The sequence below is a fragment of the Pipistrellus kuhlii genome, unplaced genomic scaffold (assembly GCF_014108245.1).
Source record: "Pipistrellus kuhlii isolate mPipKuh1 unplaced genomic scaffold, mPipKuh1.p scaffold_m20_p_25, whole genome shotgun sequence".
NCBI lineage: Eukaryota > Metazoa > Chordata > Mammalia > Chiroptera > Vespertilionidae > Pipistrellus > Pipistrellus kuhlii.
In genome coordinates, this window is record NW_023425524.1 from 8,603,455 (window position 1) to 8,627,787 (window position 24,333).

The 24,333-nt window shown below is 53.3% G+C and overlaps 1 protein-coding gene across 2 annotated transcripts in view; it reads left to right on the forward strand.

Moving 5' to 3' along the window:
* Positions 1–24,333, forward strand: part of KIF26B (kinesin family member 26B) — a 286,996-nt gene that overhangs the window by 212,608 nt on the left and 50,055 nt on the right. For both annotated transcript variants that reach the window (XM_036453379.2, XM_045587135.1), the window contains one exon: positions 2,717–2,897. In XM_036453379.2, coding sequence (XP_036309272.1) covers positions 2,717–2,897 — 181 coding nt within the window. The remainder of the gene's footprint in view (positions 1–2,716; positions 2,898–24,333) is intronic.

Below are 24,333 nucleotides of genomic sequence, written 5' to 3' on the forward strand. Positions count from 1 at the left end.
ACTGGTTTCTGCCAGTGCATTAGACTTTTTCAAAGGAAAGCAAATCCTTTAAGAAATGTATGTGCCGCCTGCTATTCCTGCCTTGTTGCCTACGGACAGTCCTGCCTGTTGCCTACGGACAGTTCTGTTCCTCGGGAAACTAATCATTCTTAGAAGATCGATAGGTCTATATTTTAGGAATCCCTGACACTCAGGCTGGGAGGGCCCAATGGAGTTCTCATGAGATGCACGTAGGCTGAAGGGCGTTCCGTTGAAACATCTCACAATTCCGAAAACCTAAGGTCAGGTAGTCCGTCACAGAAAATGCCACAAAATGTACAAGTCAGAAAATCTCCAGAAGTTCTCCGATCTACGTAGAGACCTAAGGCATTTCCCCCCAATAAACCAATGAAATTCAACAGATCGTTGTTTGCCTGATTGGTTATTTTTAGATGTGGGTGGATCTAAAAATCACCCTCCCCCGGGGAGGTGGTGTCTGAATTCATGTGCTGTCACATCCATGTGTTAGGGTGGCTGTCTCCTGGGGGAGAGGAGGAAGGCTATGGAGACAGAGGGGTAGAACCCAAGGGAAGAATCAAGTTCAGTAGGTTTTAATTATTTTTTATATATATTTTATTGATTTTTTACAAAGAGGAAGGGAGAAGGATAGAGAGCCAGAAACATCGATGAGAGAGAAACATCAACTAGCTGCCTCCTGCACATTCCCTACTGGGGATGTGCCCACAACCAAGGTACATGCCCTTGACCAGAATCGAACCTGGGACCCCTCAGTCGGAAGGCCGACGCTCTATCCACTGAGCCAAACCAGTTAGGACAAGTAGGTGTTAATTCTTGCCAGGTTCACGCCGCTGCTCTTCTCCCCGCTGCTTGATCATGCTTAGCATGGCGCCCACTTTCCGTCGGTGTTCAGTAAATATTAATTCCATCCTGCTAGAGGAGCTAACTACCTTGTTCTTCCCGAAATAAGGCGCAGGGAGTGAAATGAAGCTCGTGGATGTCTAAAGATGCACGCCTCGATGAATAGCTTTAGGAAAAATGTGATAGTACCTGTGCGGGGAATGAGACAAGTAAATATTGCTTAGCATGGCTTTGGAGATTAATTTTTTGTTGTTTGAAGTCTTGTAAAACAACCACTCATTTGTTTTTTCTCCCTCTCAACAAAGAGCTTGTGAGGCACTGATTACACAAAATGCACCAGAATGTCTCTGCCTTTTCGCTCCTTTCCTGACTGCTTCTCCTTTATGCCACTGAGCAATACAATTATATTAATACATGAGTGATTTCCCCACCTCCACCTTCTCCTGTCCGCGTGGCTGAGGTAAAGAGAACAGAAGCTGCCGGCTTCCAAGAAATTGGAACATATGAAATAGAGATCCAACAGCTGGTTATGATGATGTCAACATTAAACCAAACGTCCCTACAGATTATATAGATGGCTATACAATGTGACTTATTAATTTCCAAATTGTGGAATTCTGATATATGTGTTTATATACATGTTTAAGAAGAATATAATAAAGTATTTTTTTTTAATTTTTCAGTTGCAGTGGGCATACAAGATCATATCAGTTTTAGTATACAACATAATGATTATACAAGACGATGATTTTTACATGCAATGTCAACGTAAACTCCTCCATTACTATTTTTCCTGCATAGAGGCCAACAGAGGCTTCCCTAAATGGAGTAGAAATTCCAGGATCCTTACAGAATCTCGGCATTGGAAGAGATTTGTGGAATTGTCTGATTTTCCAAATGCGTGCTCACTTATTCTGATATTCCATGTGAATGGGTTTTTAGCTACCGCTTGGAAACGTCTCCTGACAGAAAGAAGGCTCACTATTTCATGAAGCAGACCCATTGCTAATGGTTTGTCCGCGTTTACCAAGATGCCCCTTACACTCACCCTTACATTTCACCTGCTTATTTTGCTCCCTGTAGAGAGACTTCAGGCTGCAGTATGAGGCACACAGACCTAGATTCATTCTGGGCTCCACTACGTAGTATCATATGCCTTCCAAGTGCCACCTATTAAGTTCTTCCTGTGTACTAACCACTTTATGTGCACTCGTTTAATTTTCATAAAAAGTCTATACTTTTATGGGTCCTATTTTTGCTGTATCTTGCTATGTAGACATGGAGGCTTGCGGGTAATAGGTGTGAGAATGACAATGCTGATAGTATTCCGGAAAGCCAGCTCTGTGCCAGGTGCTGCGCTAGGCCCTTTATATACAGCGTAAACATGCCCAGAATGTTAGCGACTTGCCTATTATCTGTGAGAAAGCTGCATGTTCAAAATCAGGTCAGGTAGGAAAAGGACTCTGAATTTTACTCTTTTAGCCTTTCTTTGTCTGGTGAACGGGAGTACTATTCTCTTCCTCACATGGTTTCCTGAAATTAAGAAAGTTGGCCTATGCCGAAACCGGTTTGGCTCAGTGGATAGAGCGTCGGCCTGCCGACTGAAAGGTCCCAGGTTTGATTCCGGTCAAGGGCATGTACCTTAGTTGCGGGCACATCCCCAACGGGAGGTGTGCAAGAGGTAGCTGATCAATGATTCTCTCTCATCGATGTTTCTACCTCTCTACCCTCTCACTTCCTCTCTGTAAAAAATCAATAAAATATATTTTAAAAAAAATAAAGGCGAGAGAAGGAAGTCAGGTGGCCTGCCTGTGCTGGACCCTTCCCCTCACTGTCCGCTTTCTGCCTTCTCCCGCAGAGCTGCCCAGAAGCTGAACCTGTCGTCTAAGAAGAAGAAGCACCGGCCGTCGGTGTCTGCGGCCGAGCCCCCGCTCTTCGGCACCAGCTTCAGCGGCATCCTGCAGACCTCCCCGCCGCCCGCCCCGCCCTGCCTGCTGCGGGCCGTGGGCAAGGTCAAGGACACGCCGGGCCTGGGCAAGGTAGGCCACCCCGCCGTCTCCGTCTCCCCTGGCTCAGGGTGAGGGGCTCTGTCCTGGGGGAAGGAGAAAACCAGGGCTCCGGGTTATTTGTATAAAAAAGGAGGTGAGCCCAGCCGGTGTGGCTCAGTGGTTGACCGTTGACCTATGAACCAGGAGGTCATGGTTCCATTGCTGGTCAGGGCACAGGCCCGGGTTGCAGGCTGGATCCCCAGTGTGGGGCGTCCAAGAGGCAGCCGGTCAATGATTCTCATCATTGATGTTTCTCTCTTCTCTTTCTCTCTCCCTCTGTTTTCCTCTCTGAAAAAGAAAAGAAAGCAAAAAGGAGGTGGCAGGGAGAAAAGGAGACAGAATGGAATTCATTGGAATTCCTGTAGAATTTTCTTTCTTTTTTTTTTCTTTTTTTAATATATTTTTATTGATTTTGTACAGAGAGAAAGGGAGAGAGATAGAAAGTTAGAAACATCGATGAGAGAGAGTCATCGATCAGCTGCCTCTTGCACACCCCCTCCTGGGGATATGCCCGCAACCAAGGTACATGCCCCTGACCAGAATCGAACCCCGGACCTTTCAGTCCCCAAGCCGACGCTCTATCCATTGAGCCAAACCGGTTTCGGCTCCTGTAGAATTTTCTTTGGTGACATGAACTAAACAGTGAATTCAGACATTCCAATTATTGGAGATCTTCATTTGATTTTGGCACAAAAAAGGGGGTTTCCTTTGTCGGACAGAATTGTCACCCTTGAAAGAAAAGACACAGGAGGCAGGCGGAGGCTGGAGGCCGAGAGCAGACACGGGGGGAACGAGACGTAAGGATGCTTCGTGGCTGCAGGGATGTGGCCCTTGTTTTCTCCGCCTCAGAGACGCCACGGCTCCTGCTCTGGGCCTGACTCCGGGCGGGGTTCTGGGGAGCGGCTCCAGCTGTCCTGTTGTAGCCAGGAAACAGATTAGGATTGTGACAGACGTAGAAAGAGGGCCAGGAGCCAGAACCAGTGTGGCTCAGTGGATATAGTGTCAGCCTGCGGACTGAAGGGTCTCGGGTTCGATTCCGGTCAAGGGCATGTTCCTTGGTTGCAGGCACATCCCCAGTGGTGGTGGTGGTGGGGGGGGGGGGAGTGTAGGAGGCAGCTGATCGATGATTCTCTCTCATCGATGTTTCTAACTATTCCTCGCCCTTCCTCTCTATAAAAAAAATCAATAAAATATATATATATTTTTTTTTAAAAAAGAAAGAAAGAAAGAGGGGCAAGAGCACTGCTTGGAGGTACTGCTCAGCTGCATTTGGGATAACGGTTTCTCAATGGCATCTTGACGCTGTCTCGTCCGATAAACGTCTGGGTGAAGCAGCTGTGGTTTAGTCTTCAGCTGGTAAAGAAGCCGAGATGGGGAGAACTTAGCGAGAGGGCGCGGTGGCTGTGTCACTTCTTGGCTTCCGGCGGGAGCGGCCAGTCAGTGCCAGGTCCCGAGGCACCGGCCTCGTTTGGTTTGGAAACTTGCAGGTCTGGCCGAGGGGAGCTGGGGCCACGTGTTTCGGTCACTGGCGCTCCGTCCCCGGGGCCCTCAGACACGGTTGTCCCAGGTTCATGGTTGTCTGTGGCCTCAGCCAAGAGGAGGCAGTCCTTCGGGGGTACACGGGGGTCCCTCTGCCTGCTCCCTTCATGCTGTTGTCTTTTCTCCGTGTCTCCCTTCTCCTCCCATGGGCCCCGCCCCCAGTGTCACCACCCCATCGGGAAGCCGGTACCTTGCTGTCTCCTTTCCAACTGGGTCTCAGTTCTAAGATTGTGTCGAAGAGATTGCGCTAATGTAGGGGTGTCGAACTCAATCAGAGAAGGGGCCAAAATCTAAAATCCAGCCTAAATCGCGGGCCGAATGGTTTACTGAACAGTCATAAACTGTCATTGTGATGGAAACGCAGCGGAGTGCAGTGATGACAGCGCGGTGCGGGCCACATTGCAAGGCCTGGTGGGACGGATTTGGCCCGCGGGCCTTGTGTTTGACACATGTGCGCTAATGGATGGCTCCAGAGCCTTCTGTCCCACCTTCCCCCCGTCTCTAACACCCCTCCCCTCCTCCCTGGAATTCTAACAAGGGGATCGGGGTGCTGGGTCCAGGCCGAGCCAGCAGGCTGGGTGTGGCAGCAGGACGAGGACCCAGCATTTGCCCCAAAGGGCACCGGAGGGCACTGGTCCCATCTGATTTCAGGATGTCCCACCCACAGACAGTGACCGGACACGGTGTCATTGCTAGTAAAGATCAGCAGGTGTGAATCCAGGCACATGTACAATGAATGTGACAACCGTCCGTACAAAATATATTTAAAAAAAAAAAACACAAAACAAAACTCAGGGTTTTTTATTATTTATTTATTTATTCACGCAAGGATATTCTCCCATTGATTTTCAGAGAGAGTGGAAGAGAGAGGGTAAGACAGAGAGAATCACTGATGTGAAAGAGACACATGGATTGGTTGTCTCCTGCAGGAGCCCCAGCCAGGGCCTGGGCTGGGGAGGAGCCTGCAACGGGGGGTGGGCGTGCCCTTGACTGGAATTGAACTCAGGAATCTTCACAGGCAGACGCTCTACCCACTGAGCCACACCGGCCAGGGCTGACTCTGCTTTTTAGACGTTAAGTGGCGATGGTAGGCGTGTGTGTGGGGGGAGGGGGGGCACATGTGCAGAGAGAGGGATGAGGAGGTGATTTTTCTAAGGGGCCTTATAAAGACTAGGAACCTTTATCATAATTGGAGGTTAGGTCTGGGGCCTCCCAGAACACCTGTAATCCCTAATTAGCATCCTGAATTATGGAATGAAAACATGAGATAAAATGAGGGAATCCTCTCTGGGATAAATGCCACTTTCTCAATTAACCAAAGGGCAATAAGATGGATTATAATGCCAGAATAGGGCGTTTGATCATCCTTTGTCCAAAAACACCACCCCACGTTTTAGTCAGCTCGGCGCAATTAGACAATTACTGATACCAAGAGAAGAGGAATAGGAGGTGTGTTTTAAGCTAACACTTCTAGCATCTTATCTCTCTGTGTCTTTCTCTTGCTAATGGCTGAAAGGGAAGTGAATCACGATTTGCTGTAATTATCCCATTAAAATGGGATTGATAGTCATTTTTGTAAAGAATGGTGAGTCCAAACTGCTGAGTTAATTAGGAAGTTTTCCTTTGTGCTCCTCTCGCCTAATGAACGGCTTGTATAACAAAACATCTGAATTCCTTTCTCGTGCTTCATGGAACCGAACTACATCATTATTATGGAGGAGGAGTCCTTCTGATACCTTATTAAAAGCAGAATATAATTTTCTTTAGGCTGGTAAACGGTTTCTGATTTAAAAATCCTCTAGCCAGGCAGATCCGTGATAAAAGACCCCCTGCGTTCTCTCGAATTGCTCTACAAGTCCTCCAGTTCTGTTCTGTACCACGGTCTCAGTCTGCTCCAGCTGCTGTAACAAAAATACCATCGATCGTGTGTCTGAAGCAACAGAAACATATCTCTCACAGTTCAGGAGACTGGGACATAGAAGGGCCAGGCGATGGCAGATCTGGTGCCTGGTGAGGGGTCTCTTCCTGGTTGAACCATGGTCATCTTCTTGCTGCCCCTCACATAGGAGAGAGGAGAGATGGGGAGGGGAAAGAGAGAGAGAGAAAGAGAAAGCCAGCTCTCCCGTCTCTTCTCTTCTTATCAGGGCACTAATCCCAGTGTGGGGGCACCACCCTCCTGACCTAATTATTTCCCGAAGTCCTCACCTCCTAATGCCATCACCTGGGGGTTAGAATTTCCACATATACCTTTGGGAGAGGCACAGTCACGCAGTCCACATTGGGGTTAGAGTAGGTGGCTTTCCAGATAAAAGAGCCAGAAATAGAACCATTAGTAGCCGTTAGTACCAGGGACAAAAGTCCTTCCCCCTGTTCCCTTGGTCCGCTCAGTGCCCTATACCCATGGTCGGCAAACTCATTCGCCCACAGAGCCAAATGTCAACAGGACGACGATTGAAATTTCTTTGGAGAGCCACATTTTTTAAACTTAAACTTCTTCTAACACCACTTCTTCAACATAGACTCACCCAGGCCGTGGTGTTTTGTGGAAGAGTCACACTCAAGGGGCCAAAGAGCCGCATGTGGCTCTCGAGCCGCAGTTTGCCCACCACGGCCCTAGACCACAGACAGAAGTTTCGTCCACCTGTAGTTCGGTTGAGATCTCTTTGCCGCCAACAGCGAGCCCTTGGTGGATCCTTTGGTGGGCACTCCACCAGCTGTAGCTCACCAGGGATTTTTTTTCTTGCTGAAGCAAGCCGGTGATGGTAAATCTGGCCTCTGTTTCCTGGTGCCAGCTTCCTAGGCTGGCAAGTTCTGTTCTCTTCTTTGGGAGTGTGAGCTCTCAGAGGCCTGCCACCTGCTGTGGGCAGAGGTGCGCTTCTCTGCCCATCCCCGGTGGCCCAGCTGACCTCCAGGGCCCTGCAGCACATGCTCAGCACCCCCTGCCACCGCCCCTGCCAACCCACACACCTACCCCTAGGACACAGCTGCCTGCCCTGCATTTGAGACCGTGTCTGTGTCTGGAGACCTGTAGTAGTTCAGTTGGGGAGGAAGGCAGAGGATTGAGACTATGCAGTGAGCTTGGTTCAACTGGCACTGACGGAGTAGCTGCTGGGCGTCAGGCACGGTCCTAGAAAGGCTGGGGGGAGGAGGGAGGAGAGAGAGAGAGAGAGAGAGAGAAAACAATTGTGGAGAGCTGGCAAATCCAAACTCCGCAGGGTAAGCCAGAACATGGGGTCTCAGGGGAGGGTTACAGTTCAAGTACAAAGGCAGCTGCTGACACAGTTTCCGTCTTTCGTTTTTTTTACTAAGACGAGGCCCACCACATTATGGAGGGCAATCTGCTTCCCTCAAAGTCTGTTGCTTTCAATGTTCATTTTATCTTAAAAAAAAAAAAAAAAAAAAAAAAAAAAAAAAAAAGCCACCTTTACAGAAACATCTAGAATTATACTGGACTGAATATTGGGGGACCTGGATCCAGCCAAACTGACACACAAACTTGACCATCACACCACATGAGGGAATGGGTAGAAGGGACCAGGACCCACGTCTCCTCTGCTGCTCTGATGATGCTTCATACCTGGGTAAGGCCTTGCTGCTCACGCCCCCTTTCCCCTATGTTAGGGGTGTCGAACTCAATCAGAGAAGGGGCCAAAATCTAAAATCCAGCCTAAATCGCGGGCCGAATGGTTTACTGAACAGTCATAAACTGTCATTGTGATGGAAACGCAGCGGAGTGCAGTGATGACAGCACGGTGGGGGCCACATTGCAAGGCCTGGCGGGACGGATTTGGCCCGCGGGCCTTGTGTTTGACACATGTGCCCTATGTCATCTCCCTGGGTCTTGAATACACACCTGAGAGGTGGGCATGAGGAGGGAGGGGAAGTGTTAGGCCCTGCTGAAAGATGAGGGCACCAGAGAGGGCAAGAGAGCCCTCAGAGGTGGCACAGCTTTTCCGAGGGGACGGCAAGACGCTGCGTTTTTGGCGGTTAGACAGCATACACTGAGTGGCCAGACTAGGATGATCTCTCAGCGCATAATAATCTGGCCAGTCCGTCTACAGCCTATGTAATGAAAGGCAACACTCACCCGCAGAGACCGCTGTTTGCTGTTTCCCCTCCCAAAGGCCCGAGGCCTAGACGCAGCCTCCCCTTCTCGGAGGGCGGAGAGGCGGTGAGCTGGGCGGTGCGGCCCCAGGAGAGGAAAGTGTAGCTGCTTCCTTTTAGTTCGCCGTGACATTCGCGGTAAAGCTCCGAGATCACCGGGCGTTAATCTGCTTCTTTACACCATGTTTCCCCGAAAATAAGACAGTGTCTTCTATTAATTTTTGCTCCCAAAGATGCGCTGGGTCTTATTTTCAGGGGATGTGTCTTATTTTTCCATGAAGAAGAATACGGTACACATTTATTGTTAAATGAAAATAAAGGAATTTATTACCTGTATACGGTACGGTAGTCCGGTAGTTGTCAACACAAACCAGACAAACTGTGAATCCTACAGTATCCAGAATTTACTCATTTATGCCGGGACCGGTTTGGCTCAGTGGATAGAGCGTTGGCCTGCGGACTGAGGGGTCCCGGGTTTGATTCCAGGCAAGGGTATGTACCTTGGTTGTGGGCACATCCCCAGTGGGGGGTGTGCAGGAGGCAGCTGATCGATGATTCTCTCTCGTCGATGTTTCTAACTCTCTGTCCCTCTCTCTTCCACTCTGTGAAAAATCAATAAAATATATTCACACACAAAAAAAGAATTTACTCACTTATTCAATGACAATCATGTCATCATCTTCTGGAACATCATCATCACAATCCAATTCCTGAATTTCCTGGTGAATTTCTTGTGACTCCATTTCTTTCAGAATCAGTGGACCAAATCTCTTATGTTTAGCCTGGGGGAGGGCTTGTTTTTTGGGGGGATGCCTTATATTTCACTCAGAAGGAAACCTGTAAGTAGGTCTTATTTTCGGAGGATGTCTTATTTTCGGGGAAACACGGTAGTCTGTTGTTAATGATGCGAGAAGAAGCAAGAGGGAGCTGGGGTTTTGTGCCGCTTTCGCGGGGCACAGGGGGGTAAAGCACGCATCTCACTGGCTTTGTGGAGGTTCTGTGGATCACTGCTTTTCTGGGAAAGGGGATAATGGGAGCCATCAGCCCCGCCATTCCACCCAGCAGCCCCCCCCAGACCCTCTGTGCCCGGGAGAGAATCAGTTCTGGATGTTGGAGTCTCGCCTTGAACATCACAGCCCTTAGGGGTGTCAGTACGGTGCAGGCCACACCCATGTGGTCCCATGGGAGGCCTAGTGGGTGCAGCCAGCGTGGATGTGGCCCCTGCCCTTTAGGAGAAACCGAAGCTCCCCAGGGAGGGGCGGGATCTGCCCCCGGCCGGGCGCCAAGTGCCAGGGAGCCGGACCGTCTCACCTCCTGGCGGCTGTCTATCAGGAGGGGCACCGGGCAGACAGGGGGCGGTGCTGAACCCCAAAACCACGCTGCTCCAACTGGAGCTTGGCCTGATCGTAAGGAGGAGCCATGGTGTGGGGTCAAGCGGACAGGCAGTTGTGGGGAGCAGCCGGGGCCGCTGCAGACACAGGGGGAGCCACAGCTGTGTCTCCTGAGGGGTGTGTAGCTTCTCTTCCTGGGAGAAAAGCTCCAGATTCTTTGTTCGAAAGAGCTCCCAGCTCTCATCCTGGGCCGGTTCTGCCTGCAGCGTGTCCTGCCCTTGGTCCGTCTCGGCGGACGGCCTGCAGCCTGGCCTCTGTCTTTCGTACCTGAGCCCTCCCTCCGTGCAGGAGCTGGGCCTGGTCACCCATGCGATTCTGGCTCCCGTGGTGCTGCCCACGGTGCTGCCCTGCCCCCTTCACTGGCACCACGTCCCCAGTCCCCCCGGCGAGAGCTGCAGGCGAGGCCTGGCTGCAGGAAGGCGGACGCAGGGACAGGGCTGCTGACATTTAAAGGGGCGGGGGAGAAAGGAATGAAGGGCAAAAGTATTTACGTCCTTTCCTCGCTTTCCTCCAAAGCAAAGCATCCTGTGGCCCCTCCCCGGTTCCTAACCTGCCTTCTGGGGCCAAGAGCAAGGGGTCCAGCTCGGAATGGCAGCCGCGCCCCCCACCCCCACCCCCAGGCGGTTCTCCGCATGGCCAGCCCCGCCCCCGCCCCAGCCAGGGCACCGGGTCAGGCGCAGCCACCGGTGATTAGTCAGGTGGCTCCTGAATGAGGACCCAGCCAAAGGCACGGTCTCTGCAGACCAGGCGGTAAAGGCCGGCAATTAGCATCTCCCAGGAGACCGTCCAGAGGCGGCGGGGACTGGCATGGCGGCCCCTCCCTGCTGCTGACCCAGTCCTCCCTCCAGGGGTCTCCCCAGAGGTCACCCTGGGGGCTTCTCAGGAGCTGGTTCACGGCTGCCCATCCGGCCACCTGTGGGGGGCTGTTTCTCTGGTTTCCGAGACCCACGCAGAAAACGACAGGCTCCTGAGAGGAGGAGCTGGGGATTAAGAAATTGGAAAAAAAAAAAAAAAAAAAAAGAGACCAAGAGGCAGAAATAGAGACACGCTGGGACCCAGGTGGGGGGCTGCCACTCTGATGGAGGGACAGTCACACCCAGCACAGATAGCACAGTGCCTTTATTGATTTCCAGAGGGGGGTTAAGGTCAAAGGAGTTTTGGGTGTGCCCAGGTCCTATCCATTCCCTCATGCCTGGGATTCAGCATATAAAGACCTGGGTAAGTCAAGGTCCTATTCGTTCCTCATGCCCAGCACACGGATAAAGATAAGAAATCGGTACTGATCGCAGTCTCCCACATTTTGGGAGGCTGTTTCTGGGGCCCGGCCGTGCCAGTCACCTCGGACTCAGCTGACTTTAATTTAAAGGTCATCCATGTGCATTCCCAGGGGGCCCTCTACAGCCATGCTTTCGGTGCCTGTAGAGGGCCCCCTGTAGAGGGCCCGAAGGTCCCACCATCCCAAACGGCGACATGGCAGACGTGCCTTCTCCAGCCACCACCCCCCTGGGGCGCCCGTCCCTCCTCCTGTCCCAGGAGCATCGGGGTAGGCCATGGGAGAGAGACAGCGGCATGAAGTGACCCATCCCATCCCCACCCAACTGACAATGTACGGGGTGCCCACTGGCAGGAAGACACGCTGGCCCTACAGGGAGGCGTGGTTGGTTTTGGGGGGGGTGGGAGGGGAGAGGAAGTGCTTTCTCACATTCTTCAAACCAAACTGTGCGGATAAAACGTGCAAACCTACTCCCTCGATGCCCGGGTCCCCTTAGCTGACCTTTGCAAACGTGGGGTGTGGTGTATGTAGCTGGGTCGCAGAACAACACATCTCTTTCTTTAGTTTTTAAAATATATTTTATTGATTTTTTTTTTTTTTTTTTTTTATAAAGAGGAAGGGGGAGCGATAGAGAGTTAGAAACATCGATGAGAGAAAAACACATCGATCAGTTGCCTCCTGCACACCTCCCATTGGGGATGTGCCCGCAACCAAGGTACATGCCCTTGACCGGAATCGAACCTGGGACCTTTCAGTCCGCAGGCCGACGCTCTATCCACTGAGCCACACCGGCTAGGGCTCTTCATCTCTTTCTTTAAATACTAAGCGAGCAAGTAGGACAGGGTTGCGGGGCAGCGTGTCATTGCCTCTGTTCTCTGTCATCATTCCCTGTCAAACGTTCTCCTGTAAGTCAGAGTCTTACCGTATTTTCCGGCGTATAAGACGACCCCCTAGCTTTGCAGTTAAAACATAGGTTTAGGCCTGTATTCGCTGTATAAGACTACCCCCCACTTCAAAGAAAAGACTTACTTTGCCGTCAAGATCTGCAGGTAATTTTTGTGCAATTTTGGTCTTTTGCCCCCGGTTTTCGGTTGACTTTTTTTCGGTTCAAAAGTCGTCTTGTACGCCGGAAAATAGGGGGTAGGTTAGAATGGAAAGGAGAAGGGGCTCAGGCCTTGTTTAAAAGCCCTAAAAGGCATGGGAAACACATCTCTCGGGGCTGTCCCTGGCGGTGTAAAGGCAGCAGAAGGAACGGGGGGTGGGGGTGGGGGCGGGGGTCGGCTACCTGAGTGAGTGTTTATGGAGTAACCCGTGGTCTGGGCCAGTCGCATCGCCCTCTGCCCTTGGGGGCCCCAGGGCTCCTTGAGGGGTTGCTCACAAGGAACCTAGGCCGTGGGAAGGGGTCCGTTTCGGAGCCCTCTTGCGTGTCCCGACTCATCGCTCGGTGCCAGGCGAGGGTCACGGGCGTGGGAAATAATAAACCATCGCGAGAGGCACACGAGCCCCGAGGACCTTACGGCCTGGCCAGGCTGGGCGTCTGAATTGAGCCGAACGAGCGGGTACGAGAGGAAGACAGTACAAACGGGCTTAAACTGGAGACCAGGTCCTGGGGTCTCCCTGCTCTGCCTAGGGGTGGGCACAGCTCTTGCCACGCGAGAGATGATGAAGGCGATTGGGTCTGCTCGGCGTTCGCTGGACTAAGATGAGATAGTGTCCTAGGGCAGTGCTCGGCAAACGCATTCGCCAACAGAGCCAAATATCAGCAGTACAATGGTTGAAATTTGAGAGCCACATTTTTTTTTATTTTTTATTTTTTATTTATTTATTTATTTTTTTGGCACATGGAAGATTTATTTGATATGAGGCACAGTGAGAAAAGGTCAGGATACAGTAAGTACCAATAGAACATGTATGTAAAAATGTATGCACAAATCTACTGTCCACTTAAAAAATGATGAAGATGCCGGGACCGGTTTGGCTCAATGGATAGAGCGTCGGCTTGGGGACTGAAGGGACCCGGGTTAGATTCCGGTCAAGGAGAGCCACATTTTTTAAACTTAAACTTCTCCTAATGCCACTTCTTCAACATAGACTCGCCAGGGCGTGGCATTTTGTGGAAGAGCCACACTCACGGGGCCAAAGAGCCGCATGTGGCTTGGGAGCCGCAGTTTGCCGACCACGGCCTTAGGAGCCAGAGAGGGACAGGGGTCTTCTCGCTCCACTTTCTAGACAAGAAAGCTGAAATTTACGCATGTCACGTGGCCAAGCCACTCTGATTGAAGTAGTAGCCTCATGTCTGTGTTTCTTCTACTCATCCCACCGTTAGCCCATCACCAGATTCTGCTCAATTCCCCCCCTCTTGTAGTGTCCGTGCTTCTTTCTCTTCGTATCCACATTGGTTTCCTATGCCGTCCAGGGGCCAGTCGGCTCCTCCTTGACACCTCCGCTGAGTTTCTGGATCTTGGGAACATGGACCCACACCTGTGCCATGCATCGGCCACCTGCAGTGGGGTGTGGGCACAGCGTGGAGGTGGCATTGGGGTGCTGGTGACAGGAAAGGCTGTGCAGAGGTTCCTGCCACGCTGTGCCTCTCAGCACCTCAATTCCGACTCCCAGCAGCCTCAGCATCTGCTCCTGGGGTGCGGGCCTCTGCATAGCTCGGGCTCAGGGCAGTCTGCGCCTGTCCCTCTCCCCCAGGCGATGCGGCCGGTAGCCAGTGGCCTCAGGGCAGGAGTCCGCCAGCCTCCGGCTGAAATGCTTTGTGCTCTCAGAGCGAGGACCCGCCGGCCTCGCTGCACAACGGGCATCCGGGCGCGTTCCTCACCCTCGTTATCTCCTGTTCACGGGACTCTGCGGATGTCACCCGGGCTCATTATAAGCAGTTTTTAGCCTCTCTGATGTCCACGATTCAGTTACGCCTAATATTCTTGAGTGTCTATCAGAATAAATTTAAAACGTGCCACCAGGATGACGACACTGCCTACCTTTCAGTCCGCATTTTCGTGGTATGAAAGAGCGTCCTTGCATTCTGTGATGTCTTGTCCCTGTCACACCGTCCTCTCCATGCGGCTGGGCAGGCCCTGCGTGACCGAGAGGCGCCTTTGTCCATGGGCCCCGTTACCCCGTGGAATGTCGCGTGCCCAGTGAGTGTGTGGGACGCCCTGCACTGGGCGCCTGGCCCTGCAGGAGGGGTGTCGCTGGCTATGAGTGAAGTGCCTGGGGTGCGGGGGGGGCGATGAGGGGGGTCATGGTGTTGGGACTGAATGGGGCTCCTGCTCCCCAGTCCCACTGTGTCTCTCTCACCACGTGGCTCCCACACGGAGTGGTGTCTGAGAGCTCCCCAGCTGGGACACGGTCGGTCCCGCGATGGAGGAGCAGCTGAGCCGGGCCTCCAGGTAGAGGGAGCTCTGCCACCCGCCCTCCTGCGCCCTCCCCGTCGGAGCTGGTCAGGGGTCAGGGGTCCTCCCCGCGGGCCTTCCTCGGGGGTGCTGTCCGCCAGCTTTCGCCCTCCTCCCGCTAGGCGCCCTCCGCACCTCACAGAGCAGAACGGGAAGCCTTCCTCCCGCTGCTAGACAAGCAGACGGTCCGTGTGGGCAGCGGCTCCCGGCCTGGGGCCCCTCCTGTCTCCCAGAGGCTGGGCTCTTTGGCCGTAGGTCACGGGGAACCTTTATGTGCTTACGGATTCCTCCTGAGCCTCTGGGTCCGCCCCGTGGGGACCTTCGTCTCTCTCTGCCGCTGAGAGAGGAAAGACATTGTTCTGACCGAAGCCGGTGTGGCTCAGTGGATAGAGCGTCGGGCTGCGGACTGAAAGGTCCCAGGTTCGATTCCGGTCAGGGGCATGTACCTTGGTTGCGGGCACATCCCCGGTAGGGGGTGTGCAAGAGGCAGCTGGTCGATGTTTCTCTCTCATCAACATTTCTAGCTCTCTCCCTTTCTCTCTGTTAAAAATCAATATATATAATAAAAAAAAGAAAGACATTGTTCCTGGAGCGGTAGATGCCAGTGCTCGGAGGAGGCAGCCTTGAAAGAGGTACCTGCCCCCGAAGGGCTCCTCGTCCCGGTGACAGCTCCTCCAGGGCGGCTCTCAGCCCTGATTTCTGGGGAGCCCAGCCGGCCCCGTTTCCCCCCAATCTGAAAACGAGAGAATGACATATTTAAGGGAGTGAAAGCAGGAACCCAGGACTCAGCACAGCTGTCAGTGAGGAGGCCGCAGGCGACCCTGAGCCCCTGAGCTGGGCGGCCGGGACCTGGCCTGGAGGTCCAGGGCATCGCTTTCCGTCCCAGCTGGCACCCGCCAGCACGTGAGTGTCATGGTTGCTGGGGTCTTCTCTCTCTTTTTTGTGACCTGAGTCCCCCCTTCCACCTCCTACTCCCCCTCCCCCACTCCCAGCGATCATACTTGCCCTCAGTTGTCTTTGTGAGGATTTAGTGACGTTTTTAGAGACAAATGTTAACCCCGAGGCCCTCCAAAGAGACCTATGACACCAGCCTCTGCGATGGAGAAGTTGTCCTGGTCTCATTGCCACCGTCACTGTCAGAAAGCCCCCTGGCGGCCTCTGAGCCTGCAGGCTGCGTGCCTGGGGCTCCCCGCCCTTCCTGCGGGTCCCATGGATCCCACACCGCGCATTCCTCTAGGCTAGGGGTGTCGAACTCAATCAGAGAAGGGGCCAAAATCTAAAATCCAGCCTAAATCGCGGGCTGAATGGTTTACTGAACAGTCATAAACTGTCATTGTGATGGAAACGCAGCGGAGTGCAGTGATGACAGCGCGGTGCGGGCCACATTGCAAGGCCTGGCGTGACGGATTTGGCCCGCGGGCCTTGTGTTTGACACATGTGCTCTAGGCCAGTGGTCGGCAAAGTCATCAGTCCGTAAGAGCCAAATATCAACAGCACAACGAGTGACGTTTCTGTGGAGAGCCACATCTTTTAAACTTAAACTTCCTCTAAAGCCACTTCTTCAACATAGACTCGCCCAGGCCGTGGTGTTTTGTGGGAGAGCCACACTCAAGGGACCAAAGAGCCGGCTCGAGAGCCGCAGTTTGCTGATCACGGACCTAGGCCCTAGAGTCTGAGGAGGGAGGGCCTGGACGGCAGTGCCTCTGAGACCCATTTCCACACGCCCGCCTCCGCCTTCTGCGGTGGGGAGCGCCGTTCAGACAAAGGGGGGTTTGTAGGTACGGCTCCCCCCAGACTCCCCTGGCTCCGAATGAGGCCTTGTTGGGGGCAGTTGACGCAGTGCGATTTCTCGCATCTTCACAGCCTCGGGCACACGTTTGCTTGTTTCTCCTCCACCAGCAGCCTCCCGGACTCTGTGTACTCTGGGGGACTGATTTTTGCTTCTCGGCAGCATCGATGATGGGATTCGTATCTACGTTTGATACGAAATTATAGGCTTGCCCAGATCTTCATCTGCATTTCAGAATTTTGTCTCTGAAAGTGGTTTTTCCAAAAATGATCTAATCCAAACCTCTCATTTTACCGATTAGAAAACAGAAATCTGCATCAGGGTTTCTCGGCAGCGGCTCTGTTGACATTGGGGACCGGCGAAGTACTGGGTGGGGGGGGGGGGGTGCCTGGTGTGTTGGAGGGTGCCGAGCAGCACCCTGGCTGAGCAGCACCCTGGCTTATACCCTTTAGATGCTAAAAAATATCCCCAGCCGAAACTGGTTTGGCTCAGTGGATAGAGCATCGGTCTGTGGACTCAAAGGTCCCAGGTTCGATTCCGGTCAACGGTATGTACCTTGGTTGTGGGCACATCCCCGGTAGGGGGTGTGCAAGAGGCAGCTGGTCGATGTTTCTCTCTCATCGATGTTTCTGGCTCTCTATCTCTCTCCCTTCCTCTCTGTAAGGAAATCAAATATATATATATATATTTTTTTTTTTTTTAAGATTCTGAACTTAATCTTTAAAAAAAAAAAAAAAATATCCCAGCAGCCATGGCTGACACTGAAGGAAGCCGAGGAAAGGATGCGACCTGCGTATCAGGTGCGTCTCAGGGTCCAGACAGGAAAGGGCTGTCACCCGCACATGGGGAATTTTGAGAAGAGTTTCACGAAGGAGGATGGGTAGCTCAGGGCGGGTAACGCCGGTTGCCCATATCCCCTGGGTCTCAGGCTCAGAGGAGGATCTGTTTCTCACCCAGAGAAACGGAAGCATCCAGAGACTCGCCTCCCTCCCTCCTGATGTGGCCCGGAAGCCCGCCTCCCGGGCCAGCAGGATGGCCAAGGGCAGATGGTGCCTCTGGAGGGCACGGAGGAAAATTGGCCCAGCGTGGATCAAACCAATTCCTTCAAAATAGCCCTCCCACTCGCTGAGACTAAGAGGCACCCCTGCCTCATCTCTCCATCCCTCTTTGTCCTGATGGGGATAGCTGACACCTCCCACCCCTGCCTCCCCCATCCATTCCCATCCTATCTGCTGCCCTTGTTCCTTCCTCTGAGCTGTAATAACGGCCGGAGAGCAAGAGGCTATTTCAGATCCTCTCTTCCGCTGCTGACAGCGCGCGGTGTGTTCTGCCACCGCGTGCTTCTGCTCCGAGCCCATGGCATCCGTTTCCTCCGGGCAGGCCATCTCTCGGCTGCCCTGGCCGGCCAGGTTCTGGCCGCGTGGACACGGGGGGCAGTGGTGGATATGGCCCACTCCCCAGCTGGGTGGCTATAATGTGGATTCCAACCGTGGGGTGAGAGCAAACGGGACGCCCTTTTGGCCTTCTCGGGTAACAAATTTTTAAAAATATATCTTATTGATTTTTTGTTTTTGCAGAAAGGAAGAGAGAAGGATAGAGAGAAACATCGATGAGAGAGAAACATCGATCAGCTGCCTCTTGCACACCCCCTAGTGGGGATGTGCCCGCAACCAAGGTACATGCCCTTGACCGGAATCGAACCCGGGACCCTTCAGTCCACAGGCTGACGCTCTATCCACTGAGCCACACCTGTTTCGGCTTGAGTAACGATGAGAAACGGTTTCTTCAGATGCACCAGAGAGACCTCCCAGACGGGTAGTCACCAGGTCCTCTGCCCCCTGTTTTCCCCCAAGTTCAAACCAAGGGCTGTAGATGAGACAAAGAGCCAAAGAGCATTGAGTTTCATGCAAATACATCCTTGAGCATTATAATGATAAAGACAGATGATAGATCGGATAAACAGATGATAGATAGATAGATAGATAGATAGATAGATAGATAATAGATAGAGGTGTGTGTGTGTGTGTGTGTGTGTGTGTGTGTGTGTGTGTTAAAGAGCAGAGTCAGTTGGCTTACAGCCATCTGTCCTCTTACCTTGATCTCCATTTGGTGAGAGGCTTGTATGGGCAAGTTGGCTGAAGGGGGTTTCAGTCCCGGGTTAGTCCGTTCCTGTAAGAGTCCATGGCCGCACATGCGTCAATGCCTCGCCCCGCTGGTTCATCCCATGCACGTATTGGACTTGGCACATCCCTTGAGCTCTCTGTGCCTCAGGCATCGGATCTGTAAACGGGACGGTGTGCATAGGTGCCTCTTACTCTCCAGCAGAGCAAGGCGCGTGCCGTGAGAAGGCAGGGTTCTGAGGAGAAGACAGTAATTCTGGGCGAAAACGCGAGGCAGCAGGAAACGAGGAAGCGCCCGTGGGAGAGGGGCTGACTCCCGGAGAAAGCCCCGGCTGGTCTGCAGGGGCGGAGGACGGGAGCTGTGGGCCCCACTCACTCCGTGGGAGGCTGGGAGTCAGAGCCGACGCAACCGCAGGTGACACAGGCGTGACAGTCCATCCGGGCAACCGCTGAGACCTGGCAAACACGCGCTGGCCGTTGGAGCCAGATCCATGAACGGGTGGAGGTCGCTAACCGCCATGCGGCCATGGTGCCACCCTGAGCCCCGCCTGTGCCCGCTGGGCGACTGGCCACCCTCTTCATGGAGGGCTCACACACGTTGTGAGTCTACCCTGCGCCCACCAGGGCGGCATCGTATCCGGCAACCTGTCCGTTAGCTGCGCAGGGGAGTTCGGAAGAACGGAGCGGAACAGTTTTCAAAAGTCTTGTTACAGCCGAAGCCGGTTTGGCTCAGTAGATAGAGCGTCAGCCTGCGGACCGAAAGGTCCCAGGTTCCATTCCAGTCAAGGGCATGTACATTGGTTGCGGGCACATCCCCGGTGGGGGCTGTGCAGGAGGCAGCTGGTCAATGTTTCTCTCTCATCGACGTTTCTAGCTCTCTATCCCTCTCCCTTCCTCTCTGTGGAAAATCAATAAAATATATATATATTTTTTAAAAAGTCTTGTTACAGCCCATCGCGTCAATAACTTACGATTTTTGAAGAATCCCTGAGTACAAATTCACACAAGTTTGAGTTGTTTTACAGCTTGCCAGGCCATTAATTTAAGTTTTAAAAGCCCCTCAATATCCCCAATCAGAGCCTGTGCTTTCCGAAAGGAATGGAATATCTTTCCATAAAGCGCAGCAACCCGAGGCAGAGGGGGCTCCGGGGAATTCCGGAAACCGAGCCGAAGCTCCACAGACACGGTCGGCGAACCCTGTTCACCCTAGATCTCAGGTTCTTACACACCCTCTTGCCTGGGCCCCGCCGGGTAGGAAGTCGGTAGGCGGGACATGGGCATGACCTTCATCAGATGACCTTGGCCAGATGACCTTGACCAGATGACCTTGGCCAGATGACCTTCACCAGTGCTGGGGCTGGCTCCCTTCCAGATGCTGCTTCCCGTGAGGCCTCAGGGAAGCCGTCTGCTCCCTGGACCTCATTCTTTTTCTTTTTTTAAAATATATTTTATTGATTTTTTACAGAGAGGAAGGGAGAGGGATAGAGAGCTAGAAGCGTCGATGAGAGAGAAACATCGATCAGCTGCCTCTTGCACACCCCCCACCGGGGATGTGCCCGCAACCAACGTACATGCCCCTGACCGGAATCGAACCTGGGACCCTTCAGTCTGCAGCCTGACGCTCTACCACTGAGCCAAACCGGTTTCGGCTGGACCTCATTCTTGGGTTACAGTAACCGGCCCCCTGGACAGGGCAGCTGGGAGGGGGTGTGGGGGTTCAGCAGAGGTGAGATGCTTGCTGAATGGGGACCACGTGCAAGAGTTGCCATTGAGCAGAAGGGCCGGCAGCATCCTCTGCCTCCCCCACACCCCTGTGCACACCCCGTCCCCCTGAGAGGCCAGCGTCAGCATGCACTGACCCCGTATCTTATGTAAACTCAGATACACTCCCTTCCCTGCCAGGCAGCATAACGACCCCCTCTAACCCGTCCCCCCCAGAATATAGGAGAGCTTAGATTCTGGGCAGGCTGCCCTGAAAACATTTCCAACCCCTGGTCTCATCGGTCACGATCATGTCTAGATCCCTCTTCCTCTTCCTTCCTATCTCCATTCATGCTTTTCACTTCCCTTGGTAGCCCCCTCTAGAACCTTCGGGGGAAAGACCCCATCTCTCCAAACCTCCGTCTCTCCTTCCTGACTCTCAGATCGGAGAGCTGGGCTCCAGCTGGGTGGCAGCTGTGTCAGGGATGCCGGGCGGGGAGGGGAGGACACCTAAGACGCAGACTGGCCTCCGAAGCACTGGCAGTTTTATTTTTTTAATATATTTTATTGATTTTTTTACAGAGAGAAAGGGAGAGGGCTAGAAACATCGATGAGAGAGAAACATCGACCAGCTGCCTCCTGCACACCCGCTACGGGGAATGTGCCCGCAACCAAGGTACATGCCCCCGACCGGAATCGAACCTGGGACCCTGGATTCTGCCCGATGCTTCATCCACTGAGCCAAACCGGTTTTCAGCAGCACTGGCAGTTTTACAGATTGGGATATGAGGGCAGTTTGCCTGGAGCATAACCAGCGCACTCTGCGTACCGGCCCGGCTAAGAGTCTCTCTCCGCCGCCACCCAGACATCCTGGCCCCACCCAGGCGCCCCTACCCTAACCTTGACCTTCTGGGGAAAACACATTACCGTCCCATTTACTCTGGTTTTATAGATGGATGCTCCTTATCACACATGCGAGTGTGTGACCTCAGCTTCTGCCGCCTGGCGATGGCTGGGCCCCCGCTAATGTGCCCGGGGCCCTTCGCCATCTGGACTGTGTCACAGGTGGGCAGCATCGTAATAAGATCGTCTGGTACCCAACCGGCCTTCGCGGGGGGTCTGGGTTCCATCAGCGGCCTCACGTTCAGTGTCAAAGCTGGAGAAAAGGGGCTGGGTAGGTGGGGGGATGGTGGTGGTGGTGGTGGTGGTGGTGGTGCCAGTTTCCACCTCCCCAACAAAGCACCGTCCTCGGCCGCCCCTGGGAGGGCCGCGTGTGTTCAGTGACGGGCGATTCTGAAATCCTCCCGTCCAATTCAGGCTTCTTTCTGGACGCACGTGACCCAGGAGCGGAGGGGCCTTCCCCGGGGATGGGAGCCCTCGTCGCCTCATTTGAATAACTGTTTTCCATCCCAAGTACATATTGACCGATCTGCCCAACCGACATGCTTATTGATTCCAGAAAATGTTAGATCAGAGCGTTAAACGCCGTCCTCACGGCACTCATAACACACGCGCGCGCACACTGCCGAGCCCGGGGTGTGTCTCCAGGGGGGGAAAATGGTCTGGAAGCAATTGTTGGTGTTTTTTTTTTCTCGTATTGATTTTCCCGATGAGCATAATTCTATCCAGTCCCAAGTAATTGTTTGTTTGCAGAAAGGAGAAAAGAGTCTACAGGACGAGCTGGTTTGGTTTTTACTGTGGGATGTTTATGCGTCCATGGTGGTAGGTAGTAAAAGCCGTTGGAGGCAAAAGCGACAGAAACTAATAGCACGGATGCAGGACTGGGTTCCTTTTAGAAAAGTTTCTTAAACGATTGCTCCTTCCTAAGGTTGACACAACTTGTGTCACTGAGAACTCAGGAGTTCTCCTCAAGCGGATCAGTGCAATAGAGTCAGGAGCCACTTCTGCGTGTTCTTTTAAGTATATTTTTAGCAGAAGCCCGATGCATGAAGATTCGTGTAAGAATGGGCCTTCTTTCCTCTAGCTGCTGGCACTGTCTTCACTCCGGCTGGAGCAGCCTTTCCATCTTCCCACGCTGCCCAGGGGCCCCGAGTGGCTGGGGCGGCGCGAAATGCCTGCGTTGTTGTCTTGGTGATGACGCAAGTGTCCCACCCCCAGCCGCTTGGCACCTGTGTATGCACATTACCCCACCATCTTAGTTGGGTTAATTTGCATACTCACTCCTGATTGGCTGGTGGGCGTTGGGAAGGTATAGTCAATTTGCATTTTTCTCTTTTATTACTGTAGATTGATTTCAGAGAGGAAGGGAGAGAGAGAGAGAGAGAGAGAAGCATCAATGATGAGAGAGAAGCACTGATCGACTGCCTCCTGCACACCCCACACAGGGATTGAGTCAGCAGTCCGGGGCCTGTGCCCTGACAGGGAATCGGACCGTGACCTCCTGGTTCGTAGGTTGACACTCAACCACTGAGCCACACAGGCCAGATGCCACTTTTGTTTTGACAGTGCAAAAACCTTTCTCTAGCTGCCAGAATTTTTACAATGAATCTTTACAATTAATCAGGATGGGACAGCCACGTGAATTGTGTTGTGAGTCGCAGTGGGGTCTGAGGGAAAGGCTCCTGGGGGGTGAGCCCGTGAACTTCCTGAGAAGGTGCGGCCAGACCATCAGCAGCAGCTGGGACTCGCTAGGAATGCGGACCCTCGGGCCCACCCAGCCCACCGCATCTGAACCCTGGGAGGGGCTCCAGGCCCTGGGTCTCCACAGGTCACTTCAGACCCAGTGGCTTGCTGTCCTTCAATAAGGCAGATGGCTCAGTGGTTGAGCGTCAACCTATGAACTAGGAGGCCAGGGTTCAATTCCCGGTCAGGGCACATGTCCGGGTTGTGGGCTTAATCCCCTGTGAGGGATGTATAGGACGCAGCTGATCAATGATTCTCTCTCATCATTGATGTTTCTTTCTCTCCTTCTCTCTTCCTCTCTGAAAGCAATAAAAATATTAAGAAGGAAGGAAGGAAGGAAGGAAGGAAGGAAGGAAGGAAGGAAGAAGGAAAGAAGGAAGGAAAGAAAAAGAAAGAAAGAAAGAAAGAAAGAAAGAAAGAAAGAAAGAAAGAAAGAAAGAAAGAAAGAAAGAAAAAAAGAAAAGAAAAGAAAGAAAGAACGAGCTTTCCAGTGGCTTTGTGAGATCAGTTCTGAGAAGCCCTGGTTACTTGAACCCAGTGGGGAGAGCACATGAGAGGGCCAGCTGCCTCAGAAAATATTCATTGATGCTTCCATCTCTCTCTCCCTGCGCTGCCCCCGGCGGGACAGACCCCCAGGCGCCCATGGGACCGGGGGCCGAGCATCAGGCTCAGGGAAGGGGAGTGTCCGGGGTAGAGGACAGAGCTGTGTGTCGGTCAGGCAGCTTCTGTGCGCCTGGCCTGCTCCTGCTCAGACGGCAGCCTGTGGCCCCTCCCGGGCCTGGTGCACAGCCGCCTTCCATCGCGAAGGCAAACAGCCTGGCGTGCTCGCTCTCCGTGGTCAGCAGGGAGCCTCGCTGGCCGGCGTGTGACTATTTATCGGTGTGCTGAGTGATTCATTGTTCTCCCGGTCAGGCCCGGAGACACACACAGACTCCTCACTGCACGGCTGTGTCATCCACGCAGACCCACCGTGCACACGCGGCACACGCGGCCGGCACACCTGTAAAAGTTGGGCTGTGACATATGAGCCGAAGCAGCGTGCCCCCTGCGGGCACAGCAGCCCCGGGTGGAGATGCCAGCCGTGCTGGCTGCGCTGCGTTCCCGATGGGAGGGCATGGCTCCCAGGGCTGGGATCCGGGGCACCGACACGGGGCCTCCCGGTCACCTTCCTTCTCTGTCCTTCAGCGCCCCCATTGTCCGGGGGAAGGACAGACTTGAGTTTGGAATAGACGCCTCCCCACAGTCTGACGTCCACCTCTTTTTCCAGCCGATTTTCTTACCCCTCCTCTCGCCCCTCCTCGATCCTCCCCACCCGAGACTCCGTCAGAGGGAAATCACAGAGCCGCCCTCACCGAGCCCGACCATGTGCCAGGCTCTCTGCCAAGACTGTCCCGGGAATAGCCCCCCGTCCCCCCGCGAGGCCAGCGTCAGTATGCACTCACCCCGTTTCTTTTGTAAATCCAGATACA